At 48.4% G+C, this 14,333-nt stretch overlaps 6 protein-coding genes across 6 annotated transcripts; 4 read left to right on the top strand and 2 right to left on the bottom strand.

The window, feature by feature from the left end:
* Positions 1 to 3,847: 3,847 nt before the first annotated feature.
* Positions 3,848 to 6,255, bottom strand: N7447_007606 (fungal specific transcription factor domain-containing protein; the record flags this gene model as incomplete). Its single annotated transcript, XM_057231868.1, has 2 exons — positions 3,848 to 4,569; positions 4,596 to 6,255. The coding sequence occupies 2 exons, from the start codon at positions 6,253 to 6,255 to the stop codon at positions 3,848 to 3,850; spliced, it is 2,382 nt and encodes a 793-aa protein (XP_057083633.1).
* An 862-nt stretch (positions 6,256 to 7,117) lies between these two features.
* N7447_007605 (alpha-mannosyltransferase) lies at positions 7,118 to 8,608 on the top strand (the record flags this gene model as incomplete). The annotated part of the gene is made up of 1 exon (XM_057231867.1): positions 7,118 to 8,608. The coding sequence occupies one exon, from the start codon at positions 7,118 to 7,120 to the stop codon at positions 8,606 to 8,608; it is 1,491 nt and encodes a 496-aa protein (XP_057083632.1).
* An 844-nt stretch (positions 8,609 to 9,452) lies between these two features.
* N7447_007604 (uncharacterized protein) lies at positions 9,453 to 9,874 on the bottom strand (the record flags this gene model as incomplete). Its single annotated transcript, XM_057231866.1, has 2 exons — positions 9,453 to 9,554; positions 9,620 to 9,874. The coding sequence occupies 2 exons, from the start codon at positions 9,872 to 9,874 to the stop codon at positions 9,453 to 9,455; spliced, it is 357 nt and encodes a 118-aa protein (XP_057083631.1).
* Positions 9,875 to 10,696: 822 nt separating this feature from the next.
* N7447_007603 (uncharacterized protein) lies at positions 10,697 to 11,428 on the top strand (the record flags this gene model as incomplete). Its single annotated transcript, XM_057231865.1, has 1 exon — positions 10,697 to 11,428. One exon carries the CDS (start codon positions 10,697 to 10,699, stop codon positions 11,426 to 11,428), a length of 732 nt encoding a protein of 243 aa, XP_057083630.1.
* Positions 11,429 to 11,869: 441 nt separating this feature from the next.
* On the top strand, positions 11,870 to 12,835 carry N7447_007602 (uncharacterized protein; the record flags this gene model as incomplete). Its single annotated transcript, XM_057231864.1, has 2 exons — positions 11,870 to 12,136; positions 12,428 to 12,835. The coding sequence occupies 2 exons, from the start codon at positions 11,870 to 11,872 to the stop codon at positions 12,833 to 12,835; spliced, it is 675 nt and encodes a 224-aa protein (XP_057083629.1).
* Positions 12,836 to 13,060: 225 nt separating this feature from the next.
* Positions 13,061 to 14,122, top strand: N7447_007601 (uncharacterized protein; the record flags this gene model as incomplete). Its single annotated transcript, XM_057231863.1, has 1 exon — positions 13,061 to 14,122. One exon carries the CDS (start codon positions 13,061 to 13,063, stop codon positions 14,120 to 14,122), a length of 1,062 nt encoding a protein of 353 aa, XP_057083628.1.
* Positions 14,123 to 14,333: the final 211 nt, after the last annotated feature.

Below are 14,333 nucleotides of genomic sequence, written 5' to 3'. Positions count from 1 at the left end.
GAGTGCGTTTAGGGGGATCCTAAGACCCAAGATCTCCTGATAAAAGGAGATTGAGGAAAACAAACAGCAGAGAGGCCCTCTCCAAAAAGATGTTAATGGCTTTGAATTCAGAGAGGGAAAATTTTCAACCCGATGAAAGGGAAAAGGAAGGAAGATGGATCCCTATGTCAGCGCCGGCGATATTGGCGAAGGCGCATCCGCTAGTGGGCGGCGCGTGTGAGTTGGCGTTGTGGGTTGTGGCGTTTAACTTTCTTACATGTATTGAATTTCATGAATTTCAAGGTATTTTATTCATTTCCTTTATATTTTAATTTAAGTATATAGTAATTCCTTCTTCTGGATAGTCCTGTCTTTTATAGCTTTTGCGCTCGACCCCATTACATATCATGACTCAACTTTATGTGGCAAATACATTCGAGTCACCATTCTAGTATAAACTAGTACTTTCTATCTCACTCGTAAATCTACTAGAACCAAAGTACCATCAAGTCGCGATGTCTCTACCCCTCAAGCTAGTCCAGATGGAGACGCTTCCATTGGACGCTATATGCAAACCGCTTGGCTGATAGCCCCTCAGTTGGATCACGCAGCGGGCAACTGCATTTTCCTCGGTATCTTTGAATTTGCCGGTCTCAAGGCAACTGCCTAACGAGTTTTTTGTTTTTTTTTATTATCTGGTGGACTGACTCACTTTAAGGCAGACAAAAGAAAAACAGGCGTGAAGGTCGCCACTAAGACGTAGGGCCATTCTATAAAAGATCCTACTGGCTGCCTTACAGATGTCGATGGAACTAGTTTAGATCAGCTGGCGTGTCAGGGTTGGGTTGGATAGCGCAAAGCCATGTGCTTGACTTCCAGAACTAGGCTACATTTTCCATGCTCATCTGCATGAACACCGTCATTAGTTGCAGCACGCAGAATACTGTATACGGTAAAATAGTACTTTATATCATTCATATAGAATAATATCCTCTTTTGCTATCGGCAGTATTTGAGACACAGTAACTACCGATATGTACTTACTCGCTAGTTATAGGCAGCGCTCGATGTATGTTGTATGCAGCACTAAAGCCGGTTCCATGGTTGAACCAGCGGCATCCCAGATTTCACGACGGCTCATCCCGCCTCGTCCAGTGGTTCAGACTCCACTAACACCCCAGATAGCTCGGACAATATGTATTCTAATGTTATAATGTTACTAGTAGTATCTGTAACATATATACGAACACGTTGCCATGGCAAGACACTAATGAGTCCCATCACGATATCTTTTACACATCCACTTCGCACTGCCATGTTGGGCGACATCACGGATCATGCATGGGCTTTACCGCTGCGTCGCTGGGCAGCAACGGCCATTTTGGGCAAAAATATAGAGATTTCGCAGACCGCAACTTGCTTCTTGGTCTGAGCAATAAGTTGAGTGGGCTGAAAAATCTTCCGTCTAGCAAAAATAGCCATTATCAAGTATGAAATGGTGCGTAACGGCAAAGCGTTAGGATCGAAGCTGCATAATGGGGGCAGTGTCCTCCAACCGTAAGCAAAATGAAGTCATATTTGGATCACTATTATGTATCCATTTTTACGCAGTTCATTATTTCAGCGTGGGGCGATAAACAATAGGCGACTTGCTATCGTTACGATCGCATTCAAGTTTCAAGCCCTAGTCTGCCTTTTCGGGACTGGTCTGACACTATCAGATGCGCAGTGTGCGTCATGACTAGCAGTGCTATCTGGACTACACACCAATATCACTACATTCACAACCAAATATTCTCCTATTCTATGAAACAGGGCACATGCCTCTGTATGTTCAATGTAAATGACACCGCAACTTCGCGCCACAAATACCACGAATACCAACATAGTTTTTACGCTCACGCACCGAGGAAAGGGATGAAAGATGGAATCTTGAGCACGTCCTTGCTGCCCACACAAAAGAATCCCAGGTCCACCCCTGATTCGAGGGATTTGTTTTTTTCTTGAATGAGTCAACCCTTCGAGAATCCCCCTGTCTTAGCCAACCAGATAAAAGGCAAAAACCCGTCCTGCACTGCCGATCATCTATGGTTGCACATGGCCTTTCTTTTTTTATTAATCCAGAATTAATTAAATCTCCTAACATGTTTTGATTGTATCCGCAAGATCTCACATGCAGGCGACAGACTAAAAAAAAAGAAAATATAGCATCTGCCGACCATAGATAAATCAGCGTCTAACAGATCTTACTCGACCCCTATTTTCATTTCCTTTGCCACCCCAAACTCATCTCAGCTGAGGGCAAAGAAAAAGAGAGAAAATAAAATGTATTTAATATGGCTAACTCGCCTAGTCATGGAATTTCTAGAACAAGGTTTAAAGCCCAAAACACCAAGGCCGCTAACAAGGTTGCAGGGGGGCCAACGGGCTGGAAGCCGGCACGCATAATCCCTCGGCTGTAGGAACATAACCTTGCACTGGTGCACGGGGACACATCTTTGTACACCGTCCCCCTGAGCGAAATAATTGGCTCTGTTTAATTTATATCCCTTCTTGTGCGGCTAGCATAGGTAAGCTTAGTATGACCTACATTAATCATCCAGATTTATATCCTCTCGGCTTAACACCCTTGGATAACCAGGTTTGGGATATACAACATATAGGGGGTGGACGCCTAGATCCGTGTGGGTACACCGTACTACAATTTACAGACCCCTGGTAGACTACTGATCTCAATGTGGGATTGGTAAATTTGTTTTTGATATCAAGCCCGCCAAGTCTGGAAGTACAGGGGAGCGGTAATGATAACAGCCTCCTTCACCTACTTATAAGCACCTACCTCTTTACCCCCTAGCCATCTAATTAAACATGCACGCACTGGACAAGGTCCATGAAACCATATCACATGAAGTACTCCGTAAATTGCAACATCCTATCTATCTGCCACCCCTTGCACAAGCGGACGTCGGCTCTGCCGGAGAATCAAAACAAAACCTTGATCACATTTTAGTGTTTCTTGGTATTCTAGGCCCGGTTGGAATACTAGCGGTCGGGGAGATCCTCGAGGGTAATTGGTACGTGTATTGTTCATAGGCTTTTGCGTCGAGCTTTTGAGGATTTCGTTGTGCGTGCTGATCATGTAGGGCTTGGGTGGCTGCCCTTGCCCTGTGCCCTATAACATACTGCGTAAGCGCCTATAGGTCAAGTTTTGGGCTACAGTGCTTGTTGGTACTTTTGTAGTTGCACTGTGTGATGTGTGATAGGGGACATGGCTTGTGTTAGGTTGCTACGGAGTATGCGGTGGTCCTTTGCGTGTTTTTTTTTGTTTTTTTGTTTTACTTTTACGCATACTTCTACGGAGTAGCTGGGGACGACTCAGTTATCTCCGAGTGGCTTGGTCCAGCCCCTATTCTTTGGCCTTTAGGTCTTGAACTAGGCCGTAGAATATATTCCATACAACGTATCATGAGGGACTTTTGCTCAGGCGGAGCAGATGATTGGGAATTGCTTGTGAATCATGGGAGAACGGTGAACCGGTTGATTCATGCATTCATTGCATGGACAAGATTATATGTATATATTTGAATGGTTATCTTGATTCTGTAGATACACAGATATGCATGAATTTCTATTTAAAACTCTATAAAATGTGGGAAATAAGAGCAGGTATGTATAACGTAGACGGTATTCGCTGGAGGCAATAATGCTGCATAGAATGGATGGTATCATGTTTGTCGAAACCCAACACGCGAATCGCTGATCGTCGAACAAAGAAAAATCCAATGAGTCCAACAGAATGCTGTAAAGCTGGAAACGGCAAGCATATGGCTTGGGCGAAGATTTAAAAAAGGGATATAAGATGAACAGTCTATGCAACCATGTATTCTCCGTCCCCTCGCTTGGCCTGCATAACTCGGGACCAACGGAAGGCCTGTGATGAAGCTGGTGCCCTGCCGCCAGCCAGCGGAGGCGGGGGACCGAACCCGCTAGGATAAACCGGGAATGAAGATTCATCGGAATTCTCAGCCCAGATCCGTTCCAGAAGCTCTAGGCAGGAAATGTTGTTTATAAAGCCAGAGTCCTTGGAGATATCCCTGCACCGATTGCGGATGATCGAACGGTGATCGTCCTGGACACACTCCGAACCGACAATGAACAGTGGCCAGAGAAGATATACATCCGATTGCACGGTAATGATGCAGTGCATGGCGAGCTGGACAAGGTGCTGGATACGGCCATGACACGATGGAAGGGTCGGCTCGGCTAGACGCTCACAGTAGAGAAGGGCAGCATGACGGAAGCACTCCGAGATCTGGTAGACATCCTGGAGATTCTCAGGTGCCACTTGGTATGTCGATGAGGAATTCTGTGGCGTCACGTAGGTAGTGGAGTTCCACGTCATTGTAGACGCAGATAAGGGCGGAGACGGGAAAGCAGCCTGAGTAGGTGGGTCAAATCGCCAGGATTCGAGTCGCTGCCTGAGCGAATACCACTCTGTCCAAAATTCTGGGGAGGAAGGACGACGGCATGAGTCACTGCTTTGCGGCGGTGTGGGAAGAGAAAACCCGTATTCCGGTACAGACCCCATTCCTGAATTGGGCGCAACTGTTTCCCACCCCGGGAACAGCATATTAGGGGGAGGGAAGTAGTGGAGACATCAGCGTCATTCGGGCGCGATAGATTGGGCTTCTGATCCTGACTGAGGATATTCAAACGTCCCAGCTGCGAAACCAGTTTGAACAGACGACCATCACAGCCGGCCAGGTTCTCCAGACCCCATTCTCCATCAGTTATTGAGCTGATCTGCAAACACGTGCCGGGGAGTTGCACATCACGGTCATTTGTGGTTGCCGTCAATGTATCAAACCACGAGAACATGCGGATGAACCACTTGAGATCATCTGGTATGACACGAGAATGTCGCATTCGGATCGCAAGTAGTCTTGTTACTCCAGCAAATTGTTCACGGAAGCTGCCGACACCAGTATCACAGCTGTGGAAAAGACAGAGCATTAACAAAGTTGCTAGTACGGAGTCTGACATCCTGCGATGAGGGTCGGCCAAGTCAGCATTCAAAGCCTTGACGGCCATCCCTCGATGGTGATTTTCTTCTCTAATGTACCCTTCAACCATCGAGATGCCATAACGATCTTGGAAATCTTCATCTGTGAGGGCGCGGTGAGCCATTGATGACAGACGTGCCGGTAGAGTTCGTTCCGTAGAGAGGTGATTGTGCTCTCGCCTCTGTCGCAAGTTGCTCGTAGACAACGTTGCAATAGCCTCCTGCAGAGCCTCGCTCTCCATCGCCAGGCGTATGACATGGGTTCGGAATGGATTTGTGGGGGTATCAAAGGCAACAATCATGGGGGCAATGACTTCAGCGTAGTAACTGATGAGATAACGAATGCGTGGGGTTCGCCCCACAGATCGAGCTAAAAGAAGCTGAGAGAGTGACGGGGAATGGGCGGCGTTCCAATGTATATGATAATTAGGATCATGTTTGACATCTTCTTCATCCGTGTCTTGTGACGCTGGGGGAGTAGCAGCCTGACATGAGTATGGGCCTGCAGTCGGCAAAACCAGCGATCCAAAATTAGCCGTCGGGGTTTGAATAGGAGCATATAGCAGTGGCGGCTCTGGGGTCATATTTTGGCTCCTGTTGTTTGGAATCCTTGGGCGACTAGGTAACGGAAGCCCCGAAATCGCAGGCGGAGCAGCAAGCGTGCTCGACCACGATTGCGGATCTGGCATATCCATTGTCCAGGCCATGTTTGAAGACATGTCGAAGGCAGCTGGCATCATAGGTGGGCTACCTTCTAGTTTCATAACCGGCGTCCTTGCGCCAAAAGATGCCATTGCAGGGACGGTTGAGGAAGGCAACGGGGCCGAAGCATTGCCCGGAGCCCGTGAAGACGGGCCGCTACCGCTTGAGGCCTTCGGTTGTGATTTCGCAGCATTTCCCGACGATTGCCCTTTCGATTCCATCACCGGAAGCTTCTGACCCCGGAGTTTCCCTCGACTTGCGACTCCAACACCCCATGTCAGTGTCGTCTTGTATCCGGAACATTCGCGGCCCAGGTCGAGGCACTGGGAGCAATAGGGTCGACGCCGGTCACATCGCGCGCCTCGCTTGGAGCAGGCAAAGCAGTCATCTGGTGCCCCGCTGACCACGGTTCTCTTGCGGCGTTTGCGGACCGGAGCATTCGGGTCGATTTTGCGGGATTTTCCTTTGGGCGCGGGATCTGGAGCGGGACGATCTGCATTATCAGAGGCCATCTTTGACGGGCGTGGGCAATGCCCGCACGGAGTCCATCCGTTACAGCCAGAAAGATCTGTTCGATTGGAGTAATAGGTGTTCACGGGTAAGTTCCTCGGGTTGGGGGTTGAAGATTTGTAATGGGGGCGGAAATATCGAATGAAACGAGATCGGCGGATTTGAACAGGGGCTCGGGGGCAAGGTGTATTTAAATAGGAATAGAGTGTCCGATTCTGCAGACTGAAAAAGAAGGAATAATATGACGGAGAAAGGTGTTGGGGGGTGGATATGCGATCTTCCCGGTGGAGGCTGATCCGCGCTTTAGTCGTTTAGGAGGAACTGCCTAGGTGGATTGGGGCGCCTTTTCGAGAGGCAAATCAGGGACTCGTTCGTCTCATTCGAATAGAGTCGCTCAAGGTTTCACATGCGTTATGATTCGATCGTGTTCCATATTTGCCTTGAGGTGGCCTTATAACGTATGTTAGTTAGGAAGGCCTCGGCTTGCAAAGTATGGAATCGGGGTATTTCACGAGTGGTCGTGCCTCTCCGAGATTGAATCCTTCAAATGATCCAATATATTGATCCACATATAACAATATATGTAGATAATAATGTTGGTCCAGGATGTACAACATAAGATGTAGGTACCTGCGTTGTTGTAGACTTGCCAAGCCCGGTGGGCTAATCTTCTTTCCGCCTAAACCCAGACTCCCTGGAACAATGCGCCACAGCTCTGGAACCTGGTCATCGTGCTCTGTCAATCGGACAATATATATGCACCCTTTTCTTTTTCCTTGACTTGGTGAACAAAGATCGGCGTGGCCGTGCGCCGCTCCCTAAACCCCTAGATCAAAGCGCAGTTGCCCGAACTATCCAACAATAATGAGTGCTTTTCGACCGGCAAGAGCGAAAGCGCTCCTGCTAGCGATGCTCACTTTGATTCTAGTGTGCACCGTCTACTTTTACTGGTCTCCGACCACCGCGTCCTCCACCGTCTCCCTGGTTCCAAACACAGCATTCGAGGTCCCCCTCACAGAACGCCAGAAGGACTTCTGGAAAGTCCTTCGACCCATAATTGAACGCCACAACCCGAATTGCCCTTCCCCGGAAAAGCGAGGCGATGTCGAAGCTCAGCACTTTGATCCCACAAAAGACCAGCCGCGACCCGATCTGACGGGCCTGAGCGAGGGAGATGTACGCAAGATGGAAGAAGCCCATGCGGCCTTCATCGAGGATGTCAAGAATTCAGGCAAGCAGTTGAAGCCGATCCATACCTCAGGCAAGCGAGGGCTGGTATCGACAGCTGGCGCTACGTACCTCCCCGTTTTCGTCTCATCGTTGCGCATGCTCCGCCGCGCGGGGTCCAAGTTGCCGGTTGAACTCTACATGAAGGATGCTACCGAACACGAGAAACATGTTTGTAACGATGTGCTTCCCAAACTCGATGCGCGGTGCTTGATACTGGCTGATGTGGTGGGTAAAAACATCATTGAACACTATCAACTCAAGATCTTCGCTGTTCTTTTCTCATCATTCGAAGAGATCGTCTGGATGGATGCCGACTGCTTCCCTCTGGGCAAACCTGAGGACCTGCTCGATTCGGAGCCATTCAAAACCAATGGTCTTGTCACATGGCCCGACTTCTGGGCCTCCTCCGCATCCCCGTTGTACTACAAAATTTCACGCCAAGAGGCACCATCCATGGCTGCCAGACAGTCATCAGAAACCGGAGCATTCTTAGTCTCTAAGAAAACCCATTCTCTAGCTCTTTTGGTGGCTGCATACTATAACTTTTACGGCCCCTCGCATTATTTCCGCTTGTTGAGTCAAGGAGGACCTGGCGAAGGAGACAAGGAAACTTTTATCCATGCTGCCTCGGCTGTAGGCGCGCCTTTTTATACTGTCAGTGAGAGGGTGCAAGCCATCGGACACCCGAATGCGGATGGGCTGTCTGGATCGGCTATGGCACAGTCAGATCCGCGCGAGGACTTTGCTTTGATCCAGCAGGATAAGTGGCGTGTAAAAGACGAATCCGTTGCCCCCGCACCACACATCTTCTTTATTCACGCAAACTATCCCAAGTTCAACCCCGGTGACCGGATCTTTGGCATGGGATGGGAAACAACTCCTACATTGAAGGACGACGGCTCAGATGGACGTGCCTGGACGGCACCCCCAGAGACCATCAAACGATTTGGATACGATGTCGAAAGAACTTACTGGGAGGAAATCAAATGGGTGAGCTGCAATCTCGAAACGGCGTTCAAAACGTGGGAGAACAAACTGGGATTGTGCCAGAGAGTCGAGGAATACTGGGGTCATGTCTTTGCTGAGCCGCATGACGATGACCCCAAGTTTACCCTAGATGGCTGATCACAGATCTCACTGGCACATTTTGTGCCTTGGGCCGCTCCTCGACTTGTCCGACCTCCCCCCTCCCCCCACCGAACAGGATTTCGGTGTTTGGCTTAAATCCAACTGCACTTCGGATATAGGCCTCCCATTGCCTCGGCACCCGTGATGACAAACACTGTCTTGGTTGGCAGTGGGTGTCTTCGATCACCCAATTTTCTTCTGGCTAAATCAGCCGTTCAACCTATTGGAAAGGTTTCAGGTATCCAAGGCCTGTTCATTTGGATTTGTATACGCTGTCAATACTTTATCTTGTACAATAGTTCGGCCCTTGGAATCTCGGGTCTCGTACATATCACATAATTTTGTTGAGGAAGCCGATCTAATGACACATATTCTATTTATTCCTATGTTTTACAATGGCATACCTGGATTTGAACCATATTTTACCGCTTCTCGCTCCTAAGTGGGAAAATGTAAATATGGGACGCCACCTTGATACAGCAGAACAAATAGGATGGAACTATTGGGCCAAAGAGAGGGTTCCGAGTGGTATGTAGCGCTGAATTATCTAAAGGCATCACAAATGGGCACACTTCATTATTGTGGGCAGTTAGGTATATCCAACATTCAAAACAGTCACTATACACAAGCTACATTTCCCCAACACCAATGTAATCTGTCTTATCTTCAATGTGTGTATTCATTCATTGACCTCGTTCTTCATTTAAGAACGTCGACCAGATATCATTATTATCGTACATCATGTTCCAACACCAACCCCTCCATCCCTAGCTAACGAATATTCAATTCTAATCAGAAGACATGAGGGGGTATTTTGTAGCATCAAAAACCATTGGCAAATTTAGTGCTTAATGCCCTTTTCCCGCAGACGCTGCTCATCATCCGCCTGGAGCTCGGCATCAATCTTAGCACCCTTGGAGGGAGCATTGCCGTGTGACTTGGCCTGCATCGAAACCAACGTTAGCAAATGCACCTTGAGAGGCTTGCCTATACCATGGATAAACTTACGGGCTTGGTAGGATCTTGCTTGCTCAACTCCGCCTCGGCGTCGTACTCGTCGTTGTGCGCCGAGGGGTCGGCCTTTTTCTCCTGGGAGGCAAGCTTGTTGGCAATGGAGCGGCCATCCTTGGAATCAAGGTTCTTGTGGCTATGGGGCATTCCTTCGTCGTAACGGGCGCGCTGTTGGAGCTCGGAGACGGGGACATTGCGCTGGTCGCCTGCCTCGTAGACACCACGGTTTCCGACGCTGGATTGGCCTGACATTTTGCGTAAATGTAGAGTGAATTTGAGGTTTGTTAAGAGGTTTGTAGAAGGGCTTTGAAGGATGTAAGGTAGTTTGAAAGTGTAGTTTGATTTCTCTTTACCGTTAAAAAAGCTCAGTCTTATACTTGAGATGCTGTGATGTCATGCTGGAGTCACTGAGATCATAGTGGGGCGTTGCCCAGTTTGAAGGCAATGACAAAAGATCCTTGTTCGGTTTCTGATCGCATTTGCTCTGGACCTTTCCTTGTGGTTCTGGTGTCTGGGTTGCAATCAAGGCATTGGTGTTTTATGACATTGTTGATGCTTTAGAGTTCCGCTTGCTAGTGGCTCCACTTTTATACTTGTTCGGATATGAAGTTGTAGCTTACTATCTATCCTTGTATGAGATGCTCCTTCATATATTAATTTGAGTGTATCTTTGTACTTGATTTCATCTTAGATATGTTTTCGTGGAGTGTGATGCATTCAGTCCGCAATTGGCTTAGGTATGATGTCTTGCTGAAGTAGGAAACACTCGCAAATCTAAGGTAGTATCAAATATCCCATATTTTATTTCTTAAATCCAAGGATTCTACTTTCCTAGAAAGAAGGAAATCGAAGGATTATACTAGGATACCATACAAAATGTTCTGAGCCTGCAGTGACCCACTTCAGCCGTCGGAGTGCACTGCGATTGATGGAGAGATCATAACTTTACGTTGTATTTGACGCTGTACAATATACGCCATGTTCTCTCGATTACCAATCCGAGCCAGCAAGCTGCAGCTGAAGCCCCAAATCAACCTTTCGTTTCTTCTACCATACCAACCGCCAAGAACAACCATGAGTTTTTCCACCGCCACAGCGGAAGTCCAGCCCCGCTACCACCAACTTTTCACCGAGCTAGAGAATCGCTTCAAAACCACCAGTCTAGGCAAAGACAAATGGTACATACTAGCGATTACCACACTAGTCGCCAGCCCAGATCCTGAGCGAGCAGACCAGCTCTACCTCCACCTCACTCAGCAAGCAGACTATGCAACCTCCGCAGCCCGGCAAGCCCTGATCCGGCGGCTGCGCGAGGCGCTCGTCAAATCTGTGCCTATAGTCGGAGTATGCAAGCCCATCGAGGCAATTCTAGCCATTAGTGAGGTCGAGCGTGACGAAGACAAGGATTACACCTTCACCCGCGAGGGATGGCAATGCGACCAGGCCAACCACGAGCGCGGCACGGGGTGGCTGCAGAAGCTGTACGCGCGCAACACGACAGACACGCTGGACTTGTTCAGTGCGCATAAGGACTTTTCTTGGCTGTCCAAGGAGATTACTTACGGGTTGTTTTTGTCAGATCGTCAGGTCTTGGATGATCTTGATACTCAGCTTGTTGTGCTGCCTGGTATCATGAGTCAGAATCTGCCTAAGGAGACACATTGGCATATTCGTGGTACGAGGCGAATTGGGGTTCCCCAGGAGGAAGTTCAGGTTATTTGGGATTGTGTGCAGCTTGTGGCTCAGTTCTTTGATGTCAGGCTTCATAAAGTGCCGACCGTTGAAGCGGTTGAGTATGATGTTTAGACTTGGAGCTTGACTTAAAAGCAGTGGTTTTCGGGGTTTTATATGTTATAACTTCGTAGTATACGAATGGATATGCCTACGAAACTTCAAACGCTCTAGTATTTTGGATTTTAGTTGATTTCTTATATTGTCTTGTATAAATATAGGGGATTGATACAGACACCCCCCCTTTGGATGCCAACACCCCCCCTGCCTGAGGATTCAGGCATTTACTGACCGCTTTTCTCACCGCTTTCATCCTCGAACTTTTATTTATTGCTACCACTACCCTGCATGTATATCACACCTTAGGTACCTCAAATTACTATGTAAATCGCTAGTAAAATTAAGTCACTCCTGTACCACTGTAGTACCTAACAAGAAATCCAAAATAATTGTTGTTTACACCTTCAAACCTCCCATGTTTCCACCCATTTCTCTCGCATTTTATTGCTTTTTACAATGGCTTCCTCACAGCCCGATTCGCCGTCCGATTCTGAGCATGAAGCTATTCCCGAGTCCCCGCCGATGCCGCCAAGCCTCCATCACGCGCCGCCAAGCCTCCATGACGCTATTCCCGAGTCCTACACCTTCCCGCTGCCTCCTTTACCTCAGCAGTACGATACGCCTGAGCAAGGAATTGTCGCGATCAATATCTTCGGCCGCCAGCATGGCTACGCAGTCTCAACTCTTCGGTCGAAACGTACAAAGAAAGGGGTCCTAAAGACAGTTCGCCTATGCTGTGACCGGGGCCGCCGGCTAAGAAACAGCCCGAATAGCCCTACGCGGAAGCGGGAGACTACCTCGCTAGCGATTAAATGCCCCTTTTCGATATCGCTACGGCTTTAAGAAGGCCGATGGAACCTTACAGTGGAGAATCAACACCATAACCATGAGTCCTCGCCTCCTCTTACTCATATGCCACACCGGAAGCAGGAATTGTATGTAAAGGCATCGAATATTAAGAATCAGCTCTAGCAGGGTCTTTCTACCCGTCATATTCTCACCGGCATTTAAAAGGACGACCAGGATTCCTGCCTCACTGCCCGGGATATCTACAACTTTCGGAGGAAGCTTCATGTTGATTTCCTTGCTGGCCGTACACCGCTTCAAGCTCTCTTGATAGAGCTTCCAAAGGACGGCGAATGGATCTTCAAGTATGAAGTTAACGATGAGAATCATGTCACAGCCCTCTTTTGTATGCATAAAACGAGTATTGCATTCCTTAAGACAAATTCATGGGTTATTTTAATGGACTGTACATATAAAACTAACCGGTATGGCCTTCTAATGCTCGATATCGTCGGCTTTACTGCTACGGGCTCAACCTTTTACATCGGCTTCGCATTCATAAAGGACGAGAAAGATGACAGCTACGAAGTCATTTTAAGCTGTCTAGCAGAGGCTTACGAAGCTCTTAGCCTTTAAGCACCCCGGACCATCCTTTCCGATAAGGAGCAAGCGCTAATGAATGCTGTGAAGGTCGTCTTCCCTTCTATAAAGCATATGATCTGTCTATGGCATATCAATATGAATATCATGAAGAAAGCTCGTCCGATTCTCGCAGAGCAGCTAGCAAAAGAGCGGCAAGAGGCTGCTTCCTCGGCTTTATAGCGTCAGACGAAGGCGGAGAGAGACCGAGAGCTTCGAGAAATGGTCCATAAAGCATGGAAGACGATGCTGAAGCGGTGGATTCGCGTCGTCTATACGATCACAACCGTAGAGAGGGAGGAGAGATGGAGACAATTCAAAGAGCACTACAAGGAGCCGATTTTTGAACCTTTACTCCAATATCTACAGAGTGAATGGCTAGACGACTGCCCTGAGTATTTCCTTCATGAATACACCTCCGAATACCTTCATCTCAATGAGATTGCGACCTCTCGGACCGAGGGAGCTCACTGGCTGCTTAAGCAGGGCCTTCAAGTCTCAACTAATGATCTACTAGTGGTCCTTCGCACCTTTGAGAATGCTGTAAAGCTTCAATTTCAAAAGGCTACCGCTAAGATCGAGAATGAGAAGGTAAGAAGGCCTACTGATAGTCGCTGGAAGCAGCTATTCAGGCTAGTTCTTGGACGAATTTCAGCCAAGGCGATGGAGCATACAAAAGACGTCTATAACCGCTTCCTGCCAGCAAGTGACGAGAAGCCGCCGATTCCTCCACTTTGCCGCTGTAATTCGCTAGGTACGGCAGGGTTTCCATGCATTCATCTCATCATACAGTACGAAGTGGAGAACAAGAGCTTTGAGCCTGAGTTATTCCATCAACACTGGCATTTATACAGTGTCTCTGCGCCTCCTATTGACCCGCTACTCCTACTCCAGGATCCTCTCCAAGTACGCCGGCGAGGACGCCCCCAAGGCGCTAGGAACTTCATCGGCGGCGAAAGCACCCAAGCAAGCACCCAAGACACCTCCACCCAGCGAGAACCCTCCGGCTTCGAGCTCATGCTATCCCAGGAAGGTGGACGTGGACGTGGCCGTGGACGTGGCCGTGGCCGTGGCCGTGGACGTGGACGTGGAGGAACACAACAAGCCTCGCAGGGTGATAACGGAGTGGGAATAGCTTCGTCTACGGCCCAGGAAGCCCGTACGGCATCGCCGGCGAGCATTCCTCCTTCATCTCAAGGGTCGGGAATAGCTTCACCGGTCGCTCAGGACGCGAATCGCCGGTCGGGCCGGATCAGGAAGCGGCCAAAGCATTACGAATGGTAATACTGTCGAATTTACAATATTTCTTCATTATTCTCATGCAATTCTCTAAGAATTTGACGAAAAATGGGTGCTGGCCCCTGCAATTCCTTCATTTCTGTAGAGTTTTTGAAAACAGCATCTATTTCCTATTTGGGACTAGCGCTGTGCTTTTGGCATAGTGGTGGTAGAGTGCGAAAGGGACTTCATTTAATTAGGGGGTTGCATAGTAAAT

Source organism: Penicillium robsamsonii (genome assembly GCF_028829455.1).
Source record: "Penicillium robsamsonii strain IBT 29466 chromosome Unknown utg000004l_segment0_segment0, whole genome shotgun sequence".
Taxonomy (NCBI): domain Eukaryota; kingdom Fungi; phylum Ascomycota; class Eurotiomycetes; order Eurotiales; family Aspergillaceae; genus Penicillium; species Penicillium robsamsonii.
The sequence above is the reverse complement of the archived record's forward strand: the minus strand, read 5'-3'. Positions and strand labels throughout refer to the sequence as shown.